The following is a 24,356-nucleotide window of genomic DNA, read 5'->3' as shown; positions in this document are numbered from 1 at the left end:
ACTGGCACTAATCCAGACTTCTGCTGATGTCAAATACCTGGTGTTTAATTGTTACAACTAATTAACCCATAAAGACCCAGTACTACTTTTGTGGTAGTTCCCAAATGATTTTTTCCCTCTATATTTAACATTGAGTGATAGGTGATAAGTCACCATTTATTATGAAATAATCTTCTGTAGTTTTGCATTTTTCCAGCAAAAATGAGGAATTTTCCAATATCTAATTCACATATCATGTAGATGTTCATAAATCTCAGATTAAACTTGAGGGTTATTATACCAAAGAACAGAGAAAATCAAAGAAAAGGTGACTTTTTCTGTCAAATATATCATTAACGGAACATAAAACAAGTTTCTATGACCACTGCTATTTATCCAGCTCCATGGGTTTTACTGATGAAACAATGTTGTAGAAGATGGTGGTGTTTCTACGTTCGCTACGGAGCCTCTGAACGTCCAAATGGGTTATTTCTGAGGACCATGAAAAGGTGGCAAACTGTATTTTACACCAATTATTTACATGGATTGATAGAATCAGTGGATTAGCAGGTATTATACATTTTAGATCAGTAGATGGTTTTGGTCACTAGTGGATGTTTTGGTCTTTATAGGTTAAACACAGTGTATGGTTAAAACTTGTACATATCTGTCTAGGGAAAACAGGTAGGTAAAAGAAGAAAAGACATCTGTGAGTCCACATCGTGTGATATGTTTTAGAAAGATTTAAAACAAATAATTGAAAAAAAAAAAAGTTTATTGAGATAATTAGGAATATTTGTTCCATGCAATCCAATATTTTACAACCATAAAAAATCTTTCTCTCTCCCACCTGGGGAGAGAAAAAGATCCTTCAGACTCAGGTCCTCTACCAGAGGCCTGGGAGCCTGAGGGTTCTGTGCAGGATCTTAGCTGTTCCTAGGACTGCACTCTTTTGGACAGAGACCTCTGATGTTGTTCCTGGTATCTACTGGAGCCATCCTCTCAGCCCCTAGTGCCCCAATCACTACTGGGACCACTGTTGCCTTCACACCCCACCTTTTATCTACCTCCTCTTTCAGCCCCTGGTGTTTCTCCAGCTTCTTGTGTTCTTTCTTTCTGATGTTGCTATCCCTTGGGATTGCTACTTCTATCACTACCACTGTCCTCTGATGTTTATCCACCATCACTATGTCAGGCTGATTGGCCATCACCATCTTGTCAGTCTGGATCTGGAAGTCCCACGGGATCTTGGCTTGTTTGTTCTCTCTCACCTTCGGGGGTGTCTCCCATCGTGACCCTGGGACCTCCAGTCCATACTCAGTACAGACGTTCCTGTACACTATGCCCACTACCTGGTTATGCTGTTCCATGTATGCCTTGTCTGCCAGCCTCTTACACCCTGCTGTGATGTGCTGGACTGTCTCAGGGGCTTCTCTACACAGCCTACACCTGGGGTCTTGTCTGGTGGGGTAGACCTCTATTGCTCTGGTGTTCAGGGCCTGTTCTTGTGCAGCCATGAGCAGTGCCTCTGTGCTGTCTTTTAGTCCAGCCTTTTTCAGCCACTGGTATGTTTTCTTTATATCAGCCACTTTGTCAGTTTGCTGGTGGTCCATGCCATGCAGGGGCTTGTCCTTCCATGATAGACCCTCAGGCTCCTCCTCCTCACTGGGCCTTTGCTGCTTGAGGCATTCACTTAGCAGTTGGTCATTGTGGGCCTTTTTCTTGACATATATACATATATGACCTCTATCATCTTTTTATTTATTTTGTTATTGTTATTATTAGAGACAGTTTAGTGAGACGGGACAAAAGGGGGATTTTGCCTGTGATTTGAACCAGGCTGCTGCCATAACCACACCCAGATTTACTCATTAGCATAAGACTGCAGTGTGTGTTTATGTGTCTGTAAGAGTGATGCTAATAAAATATACAGCATATTGATAAAACACTGGGACACATCACTGCTACAGGTTGTAGGACTTCAAATTTCCATTGACTTGAGTTACAGTATTATTGTAATAAAAATGTTCATCTTAGTTGTTGTCAATAAGCATCATGATAAATATCAACTCAATGTTTCTCATAGATTTTAAGGCTGATTTTCCTTCCTGAGTGAGAATTGAAGAAACCAGATGTCACTTGTGATTTAAAATGATTATTTATTAAAAAAAATATTTCAGAAATCTGAAGGTAGAGCTGATGTAGAAATGATCTTGATGACACAAAAAATGTAATTTTGAGTAAAACAATCTGAAGCATTTGTAAGTGTAGATGACAATGTAAAATAAATAAATAAAAATGTTAATAATCCATGAATTTTTCAGCAACATTTTTCACATGTGATAAAACCATCCAAGCCTGTGTCAGCCATTGTTTTGTTACCTGTAATAGCTTGTGGTTTGACATTAATAAGTGAATATATATCAAATTTATCCATCTAATATAAGTCGGGATTTAATGTATAGTTGGAAAAGTACTGAATACAACATAGTCTTGGGTAGAAAATGTAGCACCTTACTTTAAACATCATGTTTTTTTCCACTGTGTAAATGTACATGTGTATGTTTGGTGTTTTGTGGGATCAGGGGGGATGTGGGTAAACACTGAAATGATCACATGACTCCTGTCTCATCCCTAATTGGGGCTTTTCAACCATACCCAGCCTCCCCTACATACAACAGATTATCAATAATCAATAATAACATCGATTATAACATACATTTTGATTTTAGTCATCACCTCTGTAGACTTTTCATTAAATTTTAGAAGTTCAATCATTCTTTAATCTTGAAATATACTGAAGTAAAGTCCTCATTTTCAACATAGCCAAGAAAAATACAGGAAGCAGTGAATGTGAAAACAATAAAGAATATTTACAGGAAACACAACAAGAGACTTAAGTAAACAACGGTACTAAAAAAAAAAAAAAAAGAGAGAGAAAAGCTACAGATCAAATTAGAATCATTTCACTGAATTTGCTTAAATAACAACAGCCAGGAGTAAAATATCATGTGTTTTTATATACTAATGACATAAAGACTATCTTGTTATGTGATACTTTGCCTTTTTTTCCACATTCTTTCAACACTTTCCACAGATTCCAGTTCTTCCAGACTTGTGGCTCCAGTTGATCCAGGCCTGGTTTGAGCAACATGTGATTGTTAATGTGTGTGTGTTTGTGTCAGGTTGGTGAGTCTGGTGGTCAGGCTGAGGGAGTGGGCTCACCGGAGTCTGCTGGAGGAGGAGGAGCGACCCGACTCCTTCCTAGAGCGTTTTCGAGGTCCAGAACTCAGAACCGCCCCGAGTCGCACCAGTAACACACAAGCAGATGGCAGCGACAACAACTCCAAAGGGATCTTCAAGTAAGGCCTCGCACTAATCAGGACTATATACCTTTAGAAACACTTATATGATGTATGAAGTGAATGAATATAAATGAAAACATGGAGGCAATATGAATACTTCTTTTTTTCATAGATTCTTATTCATTTTCTCTTTGTTTTCAGGAAAAAGTGGGATTTTTTTGTGGTGTCTCCATCTGATAATGCATACTACCGCTGGTTGTTTGTTATTGCCATAGCAGTCCTCTACAACTGGTTCCTCGTTGTGGCAAGGTAGTAACACAACAATGTTTTCTGTTAAAAGGGTTGAGTGTACTATTGGAGTCAAATAAACTAGTTCCATACTCCATACTCTCAATATCAAGGGGAGTCATGTACCAGAAAATACTTATGGATGCCAAATCCACCAACAATTCAACACTGTATCACTCACTGAATAAAGGATAATGTCCAGTGTTTACACACATCTGTAGTATGGAATCATCAAGTTTTCATCTTTAAATAAAAACTCATACCTAGTTATTGTGACAGCCAGTCAAAATAAATATAATTTTCACATGTTGCATCAGCTGATAGTTTACATTATAGCTCTGTTAGCTTAGCTCTGTTTAAAGACAGAAAACAGTCACAGTAAAACCACAAATCACCTGTTTTCTGTACAGTTACCTGCACTAAAGATCTGTTCAGAATCAACCAAGTAAGGTCAGAACTGTCACAGCAGAAAATGTGACAGTAGCAAAAATAATAACCACATAATATACTGACAGTCAATAGAAACTTTGAGGTAGACATGTATGTATATTCTACTCATAGGGGGGTTGTAATTATTTATTGTGGATTTATTGATGACTTAGTGCTCGGGTAGTTGAGATAATGATGAGTTGTCATGTTGTATCTAACTATTATCAATTGCATTTTGATGTACAAATGTGTAAATGCTCGTAGAACTACAAGTGCACCACTATGGCCTCTTGTCAAGGCCCCTTACTTGTATATGATGAAATGAAAACAAAACACATTAGCGTCAGTATAATCTAAAATTGATCCACTACATTAGAAAGAGAGGGAAGTGTCCTCCATTTTCACAAAAAAAGAAATAAGAAACCATTTCCAAAGTATCCAGTATTTATTTAAGAACACTTTTTGCCAACACAAATGTATTGAATCGTCAGAAAAAGCCAACAGACAAAACACAAACATAATCTGATAGAATCAGATATGAATTTTAAACAGAAATCCCCTTGTCACCTCAGAATTCAACAAGAGAGTTAAAGTAAGTGCAATGTAAACATCTTAAAATCTGCTTTCTCTCAACAATAAACATATCTCAACATTTTCATGGAGTCACCACAAGGAAAAAATAAATATAATGCAGTATAATCTGCTAAAATAAACATTTTGGTCCCAGTTTAACTGTTAAACAGAAAACACATCACAGTTCAAGGCATGTCAAGGCAAGGGTTAAACATTTTAATACTAAATACTATAAACATCTGGAAAACCGTCAATTTCTCTCAAAGAAATACTTATCTGACCAATACAAAACTTCCCACTTAGCTGCTTCTCCATGTTTGCAATGTTTTGATTCACGTACGTCGCGTACGTCGCGCAGTTCTTGACGTCTCACATCCCGCTCAGTGCACGCACGTTGATTTGCGTCACTGCTGATTCGCTTTTTGGACTGACCAATGAGGAGAGGGTCTCAGCTCACGGTCACAGACAGCAGGAGCAGAGTTTCTGTGCAGTGCAATGGCTCCGGGCAGCGAACAGTTTCATTTATAAGCAAAAGATAACCAGATATTTTTGTTATGCCCGAGCTACCCAGGGCCCTTCAGAGGTTGCGGGCCCCTGGGCAATTGCCCAGTTGCCCATATGGTTAGTCCGGGCTTGCCTGGTCCTAACCCACAATCAGAAACCTGATTGAACGCCACAACATGACAGGCTCCGAAGCATGTGGCAACGGATTGCCGCCTGCATCGAAGCAAACGGAGGCCATACCCGGTATTGACTGTTGTGACTTTGTGTTTGGCAGGTGCCATTTTCTTTTGTTAAGTTTCTTGTTTCGAAATTATTCTTGAAACTTTAGATTTTTGTTTCTATATGCCAATATCCTAAACAAATGATTCATAAGAAAAAATTCCAGTTTAGGGTTTCAAAATAAAAATTATGTCGAAAAATACGGTCTCAAAGTTTTCATTGACTGTGAGTGTAACTTCATACCTTCTACGCCTCACAATCAAACTCATCCATGTGCTGTGACCAGTCCACAACAACAACAACAGTGCTTCTAAATTTCAGCACTTTGTCACTTCCTTTTTCTCTAAAAATGTTTCTTAGAAGTTCTCATCCCATCTCATCACTTTCTCATAATTTGGTCCATGGCCCTGTGGTGTTAGTTTTCATCACCATGGGAGATCGACAGAGTCACTCACTACTCCTTCTAGTGGTCACATAAATCCCCTGTTCTGTTGGTGTGGATAAATTCAGTTCATATCCCTGTTGTCCCAAACACTGGTATCCCCAGTATAACTTCATAGCTCTTCATTCTCAACACTCTAATAATAATTTGAGGTATTTTTAAAGAATTTGACAGAATAAACACTACATACTAATAATACTTCATACTGCCCCTTTAAGGCCCTGCAGCCTCAGGGCAGATGATGTATGTACTGGATGTTTCTGTTTATCTCTGATACTGCAGCTGTAACTATAACTCATTTTCTGTTTTAATCCACAGAGCTTGCTTTGACAAGTTACAAGTTGGTAACTATATCTGCTGGCTGGTGTTGGACTACCTCTCTGATACAATTTACCTGATGGACACATGCGTCCGACTTCGCACAGGTAACCAACGACAAATACAGCATCAGTCACTTTCCACAATCAATACTCACGTCAATACAGCAGATCAAAGCATATCCAGAAGAGCTCAAACTACTGCAAGTCCAGAAGGCAATTCAGAAGAGTGCAACATTAAAGTGTCAGGAGGCAAAATTAAAAAGAAAAATCACCTTAGCGGTTGTAAAATATCAATACTTGAAATATTGCCTACTTGAAGAATATATTTCCAAAGTTAATAGCGAATTAGATTACCAAGGAGAATTACCTTGGAGCCTAACAGTCAGATTTTTATGACCTCTAGTATTTTTTTTTTGTTTGCCCCTAAATGTGTCAACATTTGGTCTGTCTTATAGGAAGCAATCCACACAATGAACTGAAGGTGTTAGAATGCTCCTAAGAAACAGAAGGAAATCAGATAGTTGAAAAATTCTGGTTTGACCCTTCATTGATCCATCACTAAAGACTCCTTTCAGTCATTTTATTTAAAAAACATAATGTGCCCGCACTTGAAAACCCTCTTCCATCAGCCTATGCCAAAGTTTCTGCACATACAGATGGACGGAAAATGGACCAGATGACCCCCCCACACACACACACTCATGGACCTAAATCCATCCTCAATCCAGACCTCAATACATAACTCTACAAGTGACATGACGGACCTGTGTGTGGAAGACATGTCAATAAAGCTGTGAGAAAGTGAAAGCGCACTCTCTTCACCTTATCATTGTTGTTGACTATCTGCTGCTGCCCCCCCGCAGTTGAGAACCAGTGGTGCAGGCCAAAGTTTTTGCACATACATGGACAGACAGACGGACGGACGGACGGACGACCAACAAATGACAATACCCTGGTGCCAGTGTGGCCGAGGGTAAAAACCATACACTGTGATTAATACAAAATAAAGCTGCTCTATAATCTGAATAATTTGACTAAATTCAGTGATTAAATTTACCTCTTTGCAGCTATTTCCTGGTTTATTCAGAGTCAACTTTAATCTTTGTGCACTGATACAGTTTTCAACATGATTGCAAAAGTTGCAAAACTTTTTGTGACAGGGCCATCCCTGATGGCTGTTGTGCTTGATAGTTTTGTAGCATCACTTGGTCGGTGGTCTGAGAGGATATGAGACTTCTGCATCTGATTCTTCCCCATGTTTTCGGGCTATAGAAAATCTATTCCATGATGCAGGTGTTTTCAGAAAGGCAGGGAGGTGAATAATAGCTGTAATTACCGATTACTGATCAAATTCAGTCAGATGTGACCGAAACATCATCAGTAGCAGGAAAATGGTGTCAGGATCATCTGTCTTTATATTTAGTCTTAATGTGGACTGAGAGGAGAGAGATGCAGAGAGAAGTGTTGTGTTGAGAAGAGAGAAACCAAGAGCCTTCAGCAGAAAAAACTCCGCACAGTGAATTTTAAAACATTGACAGAACCTCTAAGTTTGTTCTGCAGCTCAGCCTCCTGGGATAATATAAACCAACTTGTAGACGTCAAGCTGAGGTGGATTTTTTAACTTGTGATCTGTTTTTTGTTTTTGTTTTGTTTTTGGCTCAGGGTTCCTGGAACAAGGTCTGCTGGTGAAGGATCATGTCAAGCTTCGAGACAGCTACGTACGAACGCTGCAGTTCAAGCTGGATGTGTTGTCCATCCTGCCCACTGACCTGGCTTACCTCGCCACCGGTATCCACACACCACAGCTCAGGTTCAACCGCCTGCTACGCTTTCCTCGCATGTTTGAGTTCTTTGACCGAACTGAGACTCGCACTAACTACCCCAACATCTTCCGTATCTGCAACCTGGTGCTTTATATCCTGGTCATCATCCACTGGAACGCTTGCATCTACTACGCTATCTCTAAGTCTCTGGGGTTGGGCTCAGACACTTGGGTGTTTCCAAACAGCTCCAAACCAGAGTTTTCATCCCTCACACACAGTTACGTCTACTGTCTATACTGGTCCACACTCACTCTTACTACTATTGGAGAGATGCCTGCACCTGTACGAGATGAAGAGTACCTCTTTGTTGTCTTTGACTTTCTTGTCGGGGTGCTGATCTTCGCCACTATTGTGGGAAACGTTGGTTCTATGATTGCCAACATGAACGCCACCCGTGCTGAGTTTCAAGCTCGAATTGACGCAATAAAACACTACATGCACTTTCGTAAAGTCAGCAGGGAATTGGAAACGCGTGTCATTAAATGGTTTGATTACCTGTGGACCAATAAGAAAGCAGTTGATGAGCAGGAAGTGCTAAAGAACCTGCCAAACAAACTGCGGGCTGAGATTGCGATCAATGTACACCTGGAGACTTTGAAGAAAGTACGGATTTTTCAAGACTGTGAGGCGGGACTTTTGGTGGAGCTGGTGCTCAAACTGCGGCCACAGGTTTTCAGTCCAGGCGACTACATCTGCCGGAAAGGGGACATAGGAAAAGAGATGTATATCATTAAAGAGGGGAAGCTGGCTGTGGTGGCTGACGATGGGGTCACACAATACGCTCTGCTCACTGCCGGTAGCTGCTTTGGGGAAATCAGCATCCTGAACATAAAGGGCAGTAAAATGGGAAACCGTCGGACTGCGAACATCCGCAGCCTGGGCTACTCCGATCTGTTCTGCCTCTCAAAGGACGATCTGATGGAGGCGGTGACAGAGTATCCAAATGCTAAGACTGTTCTGGAGGAGAGGGGCCGTGAGATCCTGATGAAGGAGGGTCTGCTGGATGAGAATGTAGAGCGAGGAGGACTGGAGAAGGAGGACACTGAGGACAAGGTGGAGAGGTTGGAGTCCTCTCTGGACACGCTGCAGACTCGCTTTTCCCGTTTACTCAACGAATATAAGCATACGCAGCAGCGGCTGAAGCAGCGCATCACTCTGCTGGAGCGACAGCTGAACCACACGGATGGTGGAGCTGTTGCAGACGACGACATGGACACTGATATGGAGATACAGAAACAGTCGACAAAGCAGGAAAAATGACATTAACCACATGAAAAAGGAAAATTCATCACCTCCTCAGAATGCTTTTTTTTTTTACTTCCATTGAGATGTTTCACCAGCTGAATGTAAAATGATGTCAGTCAATAAACAAACCTGACCAAACCAATACTGGGCAAAACTGCTATGTCAAAGTATTTTGGGGATTTTTTTTTTGTTTTAATTGATGCCAAATCCAAAAAATTAACAACCCAATTACCACAAAAAAAATCATACTATTGTACATTTCTGCAAACCACAGTAACGTCTGCTCTCACTGTTATTTGTCATTGAGGATCCACGACTATTTTACTCTTCTACGTTTACTCAACAAAAGGGTGATATACAAAAACCAGGAGGTGAACTCAAATCTGTATCCAGATTACCATAAGTTTATTAGATGCATGCAGTAGAAGTGCTTGGGTTGGTAAGAAATATTGAGATTAAAGTTACAGCATGTGGAAAAGAAAAAAAAGCAGATATATGTAGGTTGGTTCTCCTGTCAGTGAGCTTGAACAATGTACTGATGAAGGTCTGGAGTTCATTCCTGAGTCCCTTCAATGGTCCTAATTACTAATGTACTAATTCTAATACTAGGCAGTGCATTGGTCATTACAGCTGTCAATCATGGGCTAGAGGGGCGGGGCAGATGTCTAGGTCTGTATGCTGAAATTTTATTGTGGAATTTTTGCTCTGTTGCAACAAAAACATTTCCTGTTGAAGCTTCAAACATTGCTTAATACAGTTTCAGCTTTTTTAATGACATTTTCTGTGTTAAATTGAGCCTTGGTATCATTTCCTAGCCACTCATCAAATGCAGCCAAATGCTGCCTACACTTTATAAAAAATCAGAAAATAGTTAGATATGAACATGAAATCTGAGAAACATCACCACCATCAGCAGTTAAAGCTACAGTAGCTGAAGCCTATTGTTGTTCAAGAGGTCTGAGAGAAAATTATAATAGAAAATTTACCTGCTAATGGAATATTCTGGCAGGTCACAGGGGTTTTCAGAAAGGTGGGAGACAAAAACAGGTGTAACAACCAATCACATTCCATGAGATGAGTCCTTACTCTGTAGAGGTAACATGGCTGTTCACTATATCACATATTTTTACACACACACACACACACACACACACACACACACACACACACACACACACACACCCCTCCAAAAGAGGAAGCAAGGGGTATTGTTTTTGGTCCGGTTTGTTTCTTTGTTTGTTAACACTCTAGCTGCAAAACTATTGGTTCAGTTCATACAAAATTGGGTTTAAAGATTGCCAGTGACCCAGAATAGATCTCATTACATTTTAGGAAAAGTAGGTCAAAGTTACATTTTTTGTGAATTTTTAAAATGTTTTTTCTCCCCATTTACTTATAATGGGCAAAAGTTCACACATCTGTAGCAGCAAAACTATTGGTTCAATTCATACCAAATTGGGTTTATAGATTGCCACTGATCCAAAATAGATCTAATTACCTCTGCCAGGAGAAATTGTGATCACTTCGCTTTGTTTGTTTGTTTGTTTGTTTGTTTGTTTGTTAGCAATTTTATGGGAAAACTATTACAACCATCTTTGCCAAATTGTACCCACAGATAGGCCTAGGCCCTGGGACGAACCCATTAAATTTTGGGCCAAGCAGGCCAAAGTTCAAGGTCACAGCAAGGTCACAAAATTGCCATCATTGAGCAATTTTTGAAAATTCATAAAAAAATTCAAAACGACTCCGATTAGCCTCCAATTTGACACACTCGTAGCTTATAACAATATCTTGTATCTGGCACAAAATTGTCCACATCCACTGTGGAACGTAGACTCTGTGGACATTTTAATTTAACATTGAAAATCCCATTTACGACACATTTTTCATTATAACTCTACAAATATCGATTGGAATTTAATATAATTTGACGTACACATGACTGGTACCAAGCTTCAACTTTTTCTGCTGCATGGAACAACCTTGAAACTGTTTAATTTAAAAAGAAATAGTTGATCCACACATGCACACCGTTCGGGGTGCTTGGCGGAGGTTTGCGTTCTCTGAACACTTGTTATATTTTGGGAAAAGTAGGTCAAAGTTCAATTTTTAAATTAATTTGTAAAAAATCTTTTTTCTTCTCCCGTTTACTTATAATGGGCGGCATTACAAATGTCTATGAAAACATTAATTTTATTTCAATTTACTTCAAACTTGGCACATATATAGAGGCAATTAATATGTTGACATAATCACACGTATAGACATGATGACATCAGCTGGATCCATGCCATAATAAGCAACAATACGTGCAAGGGGCGGGGTTTGTTGTGCCTGGCACCATTTGTTGCATCAGTTTTCTATTATAGCATGAAGCAAAGTTTTGTTGCCCATTTCTGTAGCTTTAAAACTTTATAGCAATGACATACGTGTATTTAAAAGTGCTTCAGAACCATTGAGATGTTTTTTCAGAAATGTACAACATTGTCATTTTGTTCAGGTGAATGGGTTCAGTTGAATGTGTGAATGTGGGCTTTAAAGCAGGGGTGTCAAACATACGGCCTGTGGGTCAGAACCAGTCTGCCGTAGGTTCTAATCTAGACTGCGGGAGGAATTTATGAAGTGCAAAATTTACACTAAAGATGTTAACAGTCAAGGGTGCCAAACTCATTTTTGTTCCAAACTCTTATTATGCCTGTTACTAAATATTTTGTGCATTTGTAGATCCACTGCCTCTGTAATGTACATGTATAAATGATACGTTGATTGTTAATTGCACTTATTTTTCTTAAGAAATTTCAGGTGTTTCAGGTTATTCACATTTTTTGTGAAAGGATAGTTTATAAATGTAAATATTGTCTTAAAATAATTTTCCTGTTTTTGCACTAAAACAAAAAGAAACATTTGGTTCTCATTATTTATGGGTTATTATGTTATTATTTTTCTGGTCAGGACCCATTTGAGGCTGTATGTGGCCCTGAACTAAAAAGCGTTTGACACCCTCCTTTGAAGATACTTGTTGAATGTTTTTCCAAAGCTGGACTACAGAAAACCCAGAAGATAAAAGGGAAAATGCTTGAAGCTGCTGGTAGTTTTAGTCTTGTGGCCTCCTGTAAACACCTTGCATAAGCAGAGGGATTTAGTCCTCTTGACATACATTGTGCTTTGGCCCTGCACACCTTGTTTCTCGCTGCTCCTCCAGGGAGAAAAGTCCGAGGAGAGACGGCAGAAAGTGATTTGCTGGAGTTCACAGACACAAACATATTATTTTCCAGTGTTCTTATTTTCCGGGATAGACATGAATCATGCACATTACGAAGCAAAGTCACAGCAACTAATATTATCATAACAAACGTCTGACATTTCATTTCCTACTTTGACTTTAAAAGAACATTTTAAGAGAGGTCCTTGCATTGAGAATGGATTTATTCCTAGCTGACTCACTCTAATTATACATTCCAGTTTTTGATGGACTGAGCCATGCAGCTTTTTAATATTTTCACTTCTGCCCCAAGAAGAACTTCAATTGTGAGGTGTTTTTTCTGCCATACAATTAACCGTATCAGTCTTTTATTGAAAAAGGGAGTAGTTAACATCTTTGTTTGCAGTCGGATACTCCCTCTTCTATTATGCAGACTCACTCTCTGTACTGAGAGACTGGGGATTTTCCAGTTATCAAGCCTCTACATTCCAGGATACAACTCAACCACATGAGCACTGTCGATAAGCGCTGCTGGAACAATGCTTCGGCGGCAGAACCAGCCCTGACAAAGAGGCAGGAGGTAATGAGTGCATCGCCCACAGCCCTGAAGGAGTGGGCGGGATGAGGTGCTGTGGACAAATCTCCTGTTACCTGCTGCAGGCTGGTAGAAAAGCATGAATGCGGTGTTTCTTTTGTATCAGATTTGAAACATTTGAGCTTTTAATAGACTCAACTGTTTTGGCAGAACATGCAGTTCTGAAACACTGTTTGAATAAAACCTTAATATGAATAAAACAAGAGATTTACTCAGTAGTGGTTTGCAGATCAAAAGATATCTCTATAAACATACATGATGAAAACAGTACTTACATATAGAGATTTATATAGAAGTTTGGGAGATGTGTGTTTGCATGTCTTATGAGTATAAACCTGAACATTATGCACATTTTTAGATGTTCAACCCAAATATGTTGAGAGTCTGAGGCTTATTCTCTTTGAAAAGGCCATCACTTTCATGCTACAAATATTTGTTTGGACAATATTCCTAGTGTCACAGGTAAGTATTAAGCTCTTATTCACCCTCTCTCACAACAAACTGAAACATAAACTACTAAATAAGTTCCTAGTAAAAAAGCAAATTCAGCTCTGTGCTACTCTCACCCAGGGGAGAAAAGTGATGATGATTCTAAGGGCCCATGACTGAAAACAGTGGATTATTAGTCAATGTTTCAATGAAATGTATTAACCTGTCATCAAAAAAGGGTGTTTGCCTCATAAGATACAAAAACAGTTATTTCTTTGCATTAGGTTTGATTTATTTTTGACAGAAAAGAATAAAATCTAGTCAGAAATGTATTACTCTACACTTTATTTATTTTATAATAATCCAGTATTGTTATGTTCCAAACAAATGGTGCCAGGCACAACAAACCCCGCCCCTCGTACGTGTTGTAGGTTATTCTGGCATCGATCCAGCTGATGTTATCATGTCTATGTGTTTACAGACATTTGAAATTTTGCCCATTATTAAGTAAATCAGAATTTTATTTTTTTTTTTTTAATTCATAAAAAATTTGAACTTTGACCTACTTTTCCCAATATATGACCACATCTATTCTGGGTCACTAGCAATCTATAAACCCAATTTGGTATGAATTCAGCCTACAGTTTTGCTGCTACAGACATGTGAAATTTGGCCCATTTTAAGTAAATGGGAAAAAAAAAATTTAAAAAATTCATAAAAATTTGAACTTTGACCTATTGTTCCCAAAATGTAATCAGATGTATGCTGGGTCACTGGCAATCTATAAACCCAATTTGGAATGAATTCAACCAATGGTTTTGTTGCTAGAGTGTTAACAAACAAACAATCCGAACCAAAAATAATACCCCTTGCCTCCCCTTTGGGGGATGGGGTAATAATGAAGAAGAATTGAAAGACAACACCACTAGCAGCAATGCTGATGATGAGGAAGAAGCAAGTGAGACAAGAGAAAAAGGCAGACAAAGTGAAATTTACTTCCATCCAAAAAGTGAAACTATATTTGATTTGTATTTGTATATCAGTGTAAAAAGTTAGATTGTTCTCTTCAATCTTGCACAAAATTGTGAAATCTTTTGTCAGCAGAATATTGATTCATGTCTGCAAACTGTCAAATTTTTAGGCATTGAAATGGTGGGCCTAAAGTCATATTTTTCTTCTCTATTCTCATGTTAAATTCACTGAAATGAACCAACAAACACGCAGCTCCATAAACTGCTGTCAACTCTGTGTAACTTGTCTGGCAGGTGCACTCACACCCCCACCCCACCACTATCAAACAAACACCGACCTCCTCCCACTTGGAACATTCGCCACCATTTGATATCTGTGTGGGACAACTGGTGCCTCAGTGGATCTGACACAGTGTCATCTCAGATACTACAAATATACACTGAACAACAAAAGAAAGATTTTATAAATAATTATCACTATGACATTATAATTCAGTAGCCATATGAGGCTTTGCAAATTAAAACAAAAAGTGCTGAAATGGGACTAAAATGTCACCACTGAAGTTCGGATTGGACCATCAATATCTGCACACATTGTTGTTTTTCTGTTTGTATGAAATATTATAATGGGGCTTAAATCCAACAGCTCCAGACCAAAACACAGAACATTAACCCATAAAGACCCAAACAGCCATCAGTGACCACAACCACCCAGTGACCTTAAATGATTAATATCTGTTGATCCATTAATCCTAAAAATCCATGTGAATAATTCACAAAAATAGTTTCTCCTATTTTCATGGTCAACAGATATGACCCATTTGGACATTCAGAGGCTCCAGAACCAACGTGGAAACACTGTCATCTGCTACAACACTGATTCATCAGTAAAACCCATGGAGTTGGATCAATGACAGTGAATGGAGACACTTAGCTTATGATCAGTTATTAATATATTTTACTGAAAAAGTCACTTTTTCTTCAGTTTTCTCTGTTTTTGATACAATAACCTGTAACTTTAATCTGAGCTTTAATGAACAGCTACATGATCACTGAATTAAATATAGGAAAATACCTGGTTTTGACTGAAAAAAATGCAAAATACAAAGGATATTATTATAATAAATGGTCATAAATCCCTTAAGAAAGGTCAAATAGTGAGAAAAATTAATTTGGGAACTGACACAAAAGTAACACTGAGTGTTTATGGGTTAATAAAGTTTAACCTAACATTGGTTCATGTTGTGCAAAAGTGATCAGCGATTGGTAATTACAGCTGTCAATCATGTATTTAATCCCTCCTACCCATTTGAAAAACCAGTGATAAAATAAAATATGGATGTCACACTTTAGATTTTCAACAGAAGTAAAGAACAGAAGCAGTGGAAGTCTTATGTCATCTCAGAAAACTTGAATTACAATAGGATTAAAGTTATTACGTAAATTTTACCCAACGATGCAAAAACTCAAATCAAGCATTGAAACTTTAAATGTTCAGTGTATAATATTTAGTGACATCTATTGGTGAAGTTTCAGACCTCTCCTTCAGTAACTGCAATAAAAACTTGAAGGTATTTACTTAACTGTTGTTTATATCATTTGTGCATTCACACAGAAATGTCAACATAATGCAGCGAGAAAACGGATGTATTTCTTCTGATAAAGGTTGATTTTGTGACCTTAGTGCAAATAAAGGATGTCATGTGACCACAGTGATGGACCTAAACCTGTTGGTTTATAGTAACACTGTTTTTCACGACACAAAAATGATAATGAAGTGAATGACGACATGTGGAGCAGCATCAGCAGACCACTAATCAGTCAGGACCATAGAGTCAGTGTTAGTTTAGTGTGTTATGGGGGTTTTAGTTAAGGGGATACGAACTCATAGTAGGAGATGTGAATCCATCTTTACACTGTATACCATCAGTCATAAAACACATGGAGAAGAGAAAGTCACGTAGAGGCCGTAAAGGTAACCCACTCCCCTGGCAGATGAAGAGTGATTTTTAATATTTTCATGTTAGTAAACACTAACGAAAATATAATTCTAATCATTATATTCCAATTCTGCAATTAGATTCTTGCCCTGATGAAGGATAGAAATACAGAGGAGGATTAGGGCCACTGAAGAAAAAAAACAATTAAGGTCTAAAATATTATTATTAATATATTATAATAAACCCAAAACTCTGCCTTCTTCCTCAGAATAATAATAATTTTATATATATATATATATATATATATATATATATATATATATATATATATATATATATATATATATATATATATATATATATATATATATGACCTTAATTTTTTTTTCCAGTAGCCCAAATCCTCTTCTGTATATAAAGGCTGAAACACATATGGATGTTTTTACTGTTGCTTAGACTTTTTTGTCTCAAATTTCTTCAACTTCCATCCAGGATAAATCCCCGAACTGAAGAACCAGGACCCTTTTTTTTTTTTTAGACCCAAGCAACACTCCATGCAAAACAGTTGTTTCTTTTCCTGAATATTTTGCATATTGTCCATACTTACAACCTGAATATTAAAAGGCCACAGTATGTGCCGTTTCTGATCATGTGCAGATCAGATCCCTCTCTTCTCTGCATTTTATTACAGAGTCAATGTGCAAACCAGACAAAACACCAGCAGAGCCATGAAAGCAAATGTTTCATAGTAAACACAACTACTTGTTTTTCTTTAATGTGTCAAGTTAGAACAAATATTTCAACAGAATGCATCACGGTTCAAGATACATGTGATCACTGTAGAAATTAGAACCAAAGAAAATATGATTTTTTTTCCCCCAGTAATATCTGTGATTGAATGTGAAGATACAGAAGAAACGGTGCGGGGCTGCTCGTGTGTGTTGGGCCGGACCTCAACCTGCTGTCTGCGGTCTGTGGACTGATTGCCTGAGAGGATCCACAGGAACTAATCCACGAGGCTAACGCATCCGCATGTGCAGGCTGTGCTTGGGTCCGTCCACCCGCTCCAACTTCTCAAAGTGTTTCCTAGCGTTACGGATATTGATGAGAGTGGCTGCAGAGGCTGCAGGGGGAAAAAAAAGAGGGATTGGTGATCAATCTTGTATCTACTTGGTGTTAATTTATCTTTATGTCACAGATGAAAAAAATCCCTGAAAAGAAACCTCCACCCCAGAGAGAATAAAGTACTTTTTTTTTACTTTTTATATAACTAAACTAACTGAAAAATCCAACAACCTGATTGTCTGCGGCGTTCATGTTCTCTAATTACTGTAAAATTAACGTTTTATGGTGATTTTTGTGCTAAGTATGAAACTGAAAACACACCTTTTCAGCTGAATGTTTTCTGGTTTGGATATCTGAACTTTTATTGTACTTCTTTAATGATTTTTAACTAATGTATGTGTCAGAGTAGACAGTAGTATTGAAATCCATTAGGATTCCTAATCCTACTAGGACAGATAGTAATTTTAGTAAGACATTAGGATCTGAAGATTGGAATTCCAATCTTCAGATATGTCTTTAGTATTCATTATGCAAAACCACTTTACTCCCCAGTTTTGCCGCAAAATGTTGAAATGTGGGCTTTGCTCTGGTTCTGATGGTGGTTATCTCAACTTTTGAGAGTTTTAGTTTGTCTATTTACTACTTACGAATGGAAGGGTCTGACATGATGACCATAACATATGTGTTGGAGGTGAATACGTCAATGAAGGCCGCAAAGTTGGAGTTCCTCACTTCCATGCTCTGGAAAGAGGCTGCAAGTTTACTATAATGACAAAAACACCAAGAGTCACAAATAGAACATAAAGACAAAAAGCGCAATTGTCAAAATACCAGGATAGAAGTGATCATAGAGCCGGTCAAACCAGATGTAGAGCTCTGCCTCATTGCTAAAAATTGAGTTATTCCAGTATTTACTTCCCTTTTTTAAAAGCACAGCATGTCCAAGTGCAAACTAATGCACACATTCAGAGCTCATAGGTGATGTTTTTACGGTGAACTTACCTACAGCTGAGTTTAAACTGTTTGATAATGTTGCTGATCTTCTCAAACCGGTGAGCATCACGCTGCTCTTTGCACTGATAGTGGGAGATCACCTGCAGCATTCACAAATATTAATTTTGAAGCTCATTTATTTTTTGTGGCTAGACATTTGTCAGTGAAAGTAGCTGCTCTCACCAGGAAAGTGGCTCTCTCAAACAGAAGAACTTCATCTGCTTCAATGATCTGCGCAAAATTCCTCAGATTTGTCTCCAGCTGCTGGACGTTTGGGATGAGCTGGTAAACTATGCTCGACCAGGCCTGTGAGATATTACAAACTCTATTAAAGGGTCAACTTTATTGAGAGTTTCTGCATGGTTTACCAAGTTATATGTCATGTTTTTAGGACCCTTATGAATTAAACTTATGCCATGCTTTAGTGATGGTCCTGATTTGAACACAAAACAACTTTAATATAAAACTACTTTATATTTTTCTGGTTTTCTATGCAACTCTAAAGCCTTTATTCTGTCATTTGTACTCGCATGTACCCATTACAGAACTAAGTACTGTGATCAGAAACAAATGTAACATATTAGTTCTATTATATTATATCAAACATTATAGGAGACTTCAGGTTAGCCTACACACCACAAAACTGTGTGTGACCCACAGAAACTGTATTACCTAAAATTTCAACATATATGCAAGTCTAATGTCACAACCTTATACAGCGTTTCATCCCAGATTGACGTCCTGAAGCACGTACAGGCCAAAGGTCTGGACAGTCTCTTCAGATCTTCTTCACGTTCCTTGAAGATCTGTACAAAGATGCGATGAAGATTTGTTCGACATCAGCCATACATCAATAAATAAATTACTTCGATCGTATTGATAAATCTTGTCTTGATAAATGTGTGGACTATTGATCATTACTAATTAGTAAATGGGAATGGCTGCTAACACTGAATGAACTGATACTGTTTTATATTTGTCACTTCATGAATCATCATCCGTAAATTATAATAGTTAGTTTACGATCTAAGATTAAAACAAGCAGCGAAAATTTTGTTGAGTGAAATACAATCACCAGTTTTCAAAAATATGAAAACTAAATAAGAACTACATTAAATATGCTGATGAAATAGATTTTTTTTTTTTAAAAAGCTTTGTTGTAATTTTCTCATATGTTATGGGTTCATTATGTAAAAAAATAAAGTAAAGAATGTGGGCACAGTCTGTAAATTATATTTGATATCATATATTTTCATGTGTCAAGGTGTGAATTAAACTAAAACTAAAAAACTAAAATCAAATAAAAAAAATACTAAATTAAAACTCACACTCCCTCAGCACTTGTAAAACTAAAACTTAACTGCACTAACAAACCAAAAATGAAACAAGAATAATGTGAAGACATAAGTGCCAGCTGTAGACTCACCAGGTCTCTCTGGTCCTCCTGCACCAGATCCATTTTGTGCACGAGGCAGAACACTTTAGCATCCGGAGAGTTCTGCAGGATGGCCTCAAGACACGACTGGTAGTAATGCATGTCTTTCTCCAACTCACGGCTCTCGACATCAAATACATAAATAAGCACCTCTACATTTCTGAAAATGTTGTCCCTCTGGCTGGTGAAGTAGTTCTCCATGAACGTGTCCTGTCTGATGAGTAACAGGAGCATAAAACTATGATTAACGCAAAGTTTCCCCCACATGTAACTGGCTTAAACAGACATGGGTGGTGATGAGGTGAAATAATATGATGCATTTTACCCTCCACAGTCCCACAGGTTTAGAACCAGATTGCCAAGAAACCGCACATGGGAGTGTTCGACATCAACTAGAGTCAACATGGGAAAGGTTGAAATGCAGGTTAGATTACGATACAGAATTAAAACAGTGACCTTCATATGATGTTTTTGTGAGTCTCACTTGTAGCTCCAAGCCGACGTGTGTCTCGAGCTATGTAATTGGCAAAGATGATTGATCTCATACTGGTCTTTCCAGAACCACTTTTTCCCATCAATAACACCTGAAAGCAGGAAAAATAACACATTAGACTGAGACTTTAAAGGAGTGATATTTTGTTTTTTTAAAATGGAATTATGCATTTTAAAACATTTCCCTGTGGTCTACATAAATTGTAAATGCTATGCTTGGGTCTGAATTCTTCATTAATTCAACTACACAGGTCCATCTTCAACCCTATTTCTGAGTAATGACACCAGAATGGTCATTTTGATCGCTGGTCCTTTAAATATAAATGACCCACTTCAGGCTCCACCCCCTCCAGGTTGTTGGCTGTACTGCTCTGTCCCGTTCAGCCACTTGTGTTTGTTAATACAACAAACAACTGAACATTTCAGGTAACTGGCTCGAAGTTTGGACATATTTTCAGTATGGACTACAACCGTTATTGCTGACACACAATTGTGGCGTACTCAGAGAAATGTTCATCAGACGTCTTGACCTTATATGTGCAAATGTCGTGACGTAACTAGTTATAGACACAACAAATTAAGCAGGAATTAAAATAGGTTGTAGAAATCCATTCGATATTGCCAAAATGAATATAAAGATAGCTTTGCAGCACCTAGAGGGTTCAAATTCAAACTTTTTGAACTATTAGGGTCCTAATACACAAATAAATGTACCAAAGACTAATAAAAGTGGGTTTAGAAAAATATGACCCCTTTAAAGTAGACAAGCACGGTATATATAGGGGTCAACTGAGCATTGTTTATCTGATCCAATATTCAGCAAAAGCATCAGTATCAGTATATATTTTCTTTCAATAAAATACATTTGAACTTTATAGCTATTTTGATTCTGATGCAGCTGCCTCTCACTGTTGTCTTGAATAATGTCAGTATCTGATTGGTTACATCTCACAAGTAACAGCCCCTCAACTGTGAAGGTAAGGCAGAACACTCTATGGCTGAGGCCACTACTATATGGATCATGGTCTGGGTCTGGACCAGACAGTGTCTCACTCAGACCAGGACATCAAACAGATAAATGATTTATATTTATTAAATGTTGAGGAGAGTTCATATTTAAACTACTCTATAATGCTATGGGTAAATTTGTGTTGTTCTCATTTTTGACACGTAGACACTTTTTTTTCTCCTTTTTTTTTTTAAGAAATGTATATTGATTCCAAATAAAGGTAGGAGTGAGGTTGTAAACATACTACAGATCTAAATTAAAGAAATCCTTTAAAGCCTTTAATGCATCCTCATAAACAGTAACAACAGAGTCATGTATGCACTTGAAAATGAAAAGTGTATTTGTATATCCGTCTCACAAGTGTCAGCAAGAATGTGGGTAACACCAGTTAAAGTGTGAGGGGAGACGTAATTTCCAGCTTTGAGTCTGTGGTCACAAGTTCACAGGAAATAATATTTCCGTGACTTCACTGCTAAAATTACTCACACAATTCCATTTCTATTTTAAACTGCTCATTTTCAACCTCTTTATGCATAGTTTTCACAGGGGCTTACAAATTATTAATGCACAAACTCAAATTTTTAAAACAATAATTCCAACTCACCAAGGATATCTCAGTTAATACTGTGGATTTTCTTAGGTGAAAACAAAAATTGTGTGAAAACTGCTTTTTTTTTTAGGTTCCTGCGATACAGAGAAGCCTTAAAGCTCCAATCCAAGTACATTTTTAGTTCTGAACCCTTGCATTACATTTCAACAAAGTAACTGTTAGGGGTGTTAGAAAATATCGGTTCTGCAATATATTGCGATTTTTCATTTCACAATACTGTATTGATATTAAAAAGTACTGTATTGATATTTTTAGGTATTTATTCAAATGCAGATATGGCGGAGGTTCATTTTTGTTTTTTGTTTTTCTTTATTGTTTATATCTTATTATTATTTAACACTGTTTTATTAAATAATGGTTATTTGAAGCGTCCTAAAAGCACTTTTTACTGCCTGAGAGGAAGATGTTAGTTCCTTTGGAAACTAGGAGAATTAGTAAAATGCTGTGATATAGCAATAGATCCTGTTCTGAAATAAAAATGTGTTTAATATTTGTACATAATTCTGGTGTAATTCAATCCTTCCAGGAAATAATCTTTAAAAAAAAAAAAAGAAAAACAAAAAATTTCCTTTTTTTACAGTATCATGATTTATCGTGATATATCATACCATGATCCTAGTATTGTGATTTGTATTGTATCACCAGATTCTTGCCAACACACACCCCTAGTAACTGTATTCTAAACTTGCTTTCCATCTCCTTGTTTTCAGGGTTGATATTTGGACCCTATGTCCAAAAATCACAAAGAATAATTTGCAATATGCATTCCTGTAAGTAGTTGCGGCTGAAATCAAATTGTTAAACAAAATTTAAGTTGAAAAATTAACAGTCTTTTACTAAAAACTACACCCTCTACAAGATTTCATTTCACCACAACCAAATTTAAATTGCACTTTACTAAAACCAGTAAAAACCTGAATGCTACAGACACTGTTAAACAGTTTCAGAATTGAAAACCCATTTAATTGTTTATATACTCAAGCAAAATTACATAAATTTCCTTAAAACTTTTCATAGTAAAGTGCTCTTATTCACTGCAAATTTTAAATTCAGATTTGTTACACTGAAAAAAATCATCGTTAGGATTTCTTGAATGTTTTGGTACAATTTTCAAGATATTGCAAAAGACAAAAGCAATTGATGAGAATTAGAAACAATAAAGAGTATTTATAGAAAGATTTAGTCGAGTCAGAGAAACTTTTCACATGGTATTTTTGTCTAAGAAAAACCAAGTCATGAACTGGAGGTTGAGGTGATTTGCTGTGAACATGTTGTGCTCTTCCGTTTAGATCTTATCCAGCGTACACACAGACTATTAAAGTGTTTACCTTCTTCTTCATTGCTGTGCCTGACATCCCCCTCAGCAGACACGGTGTGCAGTTTCAGTGTGAGCTGCAGGTCAGATGACTTCAGTCTGTTACTGCAGCAGGTCCTCTTCAGCTGCGGACAAACACAGATTTTCATTTTCACCTGAGTGCTAAAACTCAAAACCCGAACTCATTACAAACCCCACCTTGAAACACTTCAGCGTAAACAAACCATACATTTCTAATTATCCCAGTCCGGATACGATTCAGACAAAATAACGCACTTACACTCTTTATTAAAACTCTTTTCTTGTTTTCGGATAAACACCTATGCTAATGCTACGTTAGCTAGCACGTCAGGCAGTTTAAATACATGTAAGCTAGCTTAGCCGAAGTAATCAGCTAGCTAGCTAACAGGAAAACAGAAAGCGTGTCGTCTACTTACCCCGACAGAGTGGAACGATTACTTATATTCAAGTAATCTGAGTCTACGGTTTTTATCTGTTTTCAACACCACAGCTGTATTCATTACTTGGCAGAAGCAGGCAGTGAAGTCAAGATCAGCTGCTTCCTGTTTACGACGAAGTCACATGATGAAAATAAGGGAACTGTGCCCTCAAGTTTGTCTGACAGGGACTAGAGCGCTGACTTTTTTTTTTAAAAATGACATTCAATTAATTATCTAATCACAAGAAAGTGGCTTACAATCGGAGTTAAAAATCAACCAATTAACATATAAGGCAAGGCATGTTTATTTGTATTGTACAATCCATACACATGGCAATTCAAAGGGATTTACTGAGATAAAAGACAAGTTATAAATGATTAGACAAGAATAAAGATTAAAAATTATAACAATCTATTCATCAGTAAAGCCTCAAGTAACCTGTATGTATGTTATGTAACATATGTATGTTAAGTTATTATTTTTTTTGTCATGATGATACAAAAAATGACCTGTGAGTGTTAAAATTATATTTTAATGCACAACTTTTAACCCTTAAAGAACTAGAATAAGTTTTGTGGTGACTTCCAAAGGATTTTTAAAAATGTATCCCATTTATTATAATATTAGCCTCTGCGTGGTATTTTCCAATATTTAATTTACTCACCATATTATGTTCGTAAAAGGTCAAAGGTCATTATATCAAAACAGAAAAAACTGAAGGAAAAGCGACTTT

At 37.4% G+C, this 24,356-nt stretch overlaps 2 protein-coding genes across 2 annotated transcripts; one reads left to right on the top strand and one right to left on the bottom strand.

Annotated features, from left to right (window-relative positions):
• Positions 1-5,271: 5,271 nt before the first annotated feature.
• On the top strand, positions 5,272-9,157 carry LOC115432565 (cyclic nucleotide-gated cation channel-like). The gene is made up of 3 exons (XM_030153478.1): positions 5,272-5,321; positions 6,058-6,164; positions 7,722-9,157. The coding sequence occupies exons 1-3, from the start codon at positions 5,272-5,274 to the stop codon at positions 9,140-9,142; spliced, it is 1,578 nt and encodes a 525-aa protein (XP_030009338.1). The 3' UTR covers positions 9,143-9,157.
• A 7,845-nt stretch (positions 9,158-17,002) lies between these two features.
• On the bottom strand, positions 17,003-23,766 carry rraga (Ras-related GTP binding A). Its single transcript, XM_030153634.1, has 10 exons — positions 23,621-23,766; positions 23,197-23,308; positions 20,242-20,341; positions 20,083-20,149; positions 19,749-19,971; positions 19,033-19,128; positions 18,506-18,628; positions 18,332-18,423; positions 17,977-18,092; positions 17,003-17,387 (listed from the first exon to the last, which is right to left on the bottom strand). The coding sequence occupies exons 2-10, from the start codon at positions 23,221-23,223 to the stop codon at positions 17,284-17,286; spliced, it is 948 nt and encodes a 315-aa protein (XP_030009494.1). The 5' UTR covers positions 23,224-23,308; positions 23,621-23,766; the 3' UTR covers positions 17,003-17,283.
• Between the last annotated feature and the right edge of the window lie 590 nt (positions 23,767-24,356).

Source organism: Sphaeramia orbicularis, chromosome 14, assembly GCF_902148855.1.
Source record: "Sphaeramia orbicularis chromosome 14, fSphaOr1.1, whole genome shotgun sequence".
In the NCBI taxonomy this organism is placed as follows: domain Eukaryota; kingdom Metazoa; phylum Chordata; class Actinopteri; order Kurtiformes; family Apogonidae; genus Sphaeramia; species Sphaeramia orbicularis.
This window is presented reverse-complemented; position numbering and strand designations above follow the sequence as displayed.

Bases quoted from the DNA above. Each gene is read 5' to 3' on its own strand.
- LOC115432565 (XM_030153478.1), top strand. From the start codon at position 5,272: ATGTGGCAACGGATTGCCGCCTGCATCGAAGCAAACGGAGGCCATACC. The intron at 5,322-6,057 runs GTATTGACTGTT...TTTAATCCACAG, and splicing joins GCAAACGGAGGCCATACCCG to AGCTTGCTTTGACAAGTTAC. The intron at 6,165-7,721 runs GTAACCAACGAC...TTTTTGGCTCAG, and splicing joins ATGCGTCCGACTTCGCACAG to GGTTCCTGGAACAAGGTCTG.
- rraga (XM_030153634.1), bottom strand. From the start codon at position 23,223: ATGTCAGGCACAGCAATGAAGAAGAAG. The intron at 18,629-19,032 runs GTTGTGACATTA...AATATCTCACAG, and splicing joins GGGATGAAACGCTGTATAAG to GCCTGGTCGAGCATAGTTTA. The intron at 17,388-17,976 runs GTAAGTAGTAAA...TTCCCCCTGCAG, and splicing joins CATGTCAGACCCTTCCATTC to CCTCTGCAGCCACTCTCATC.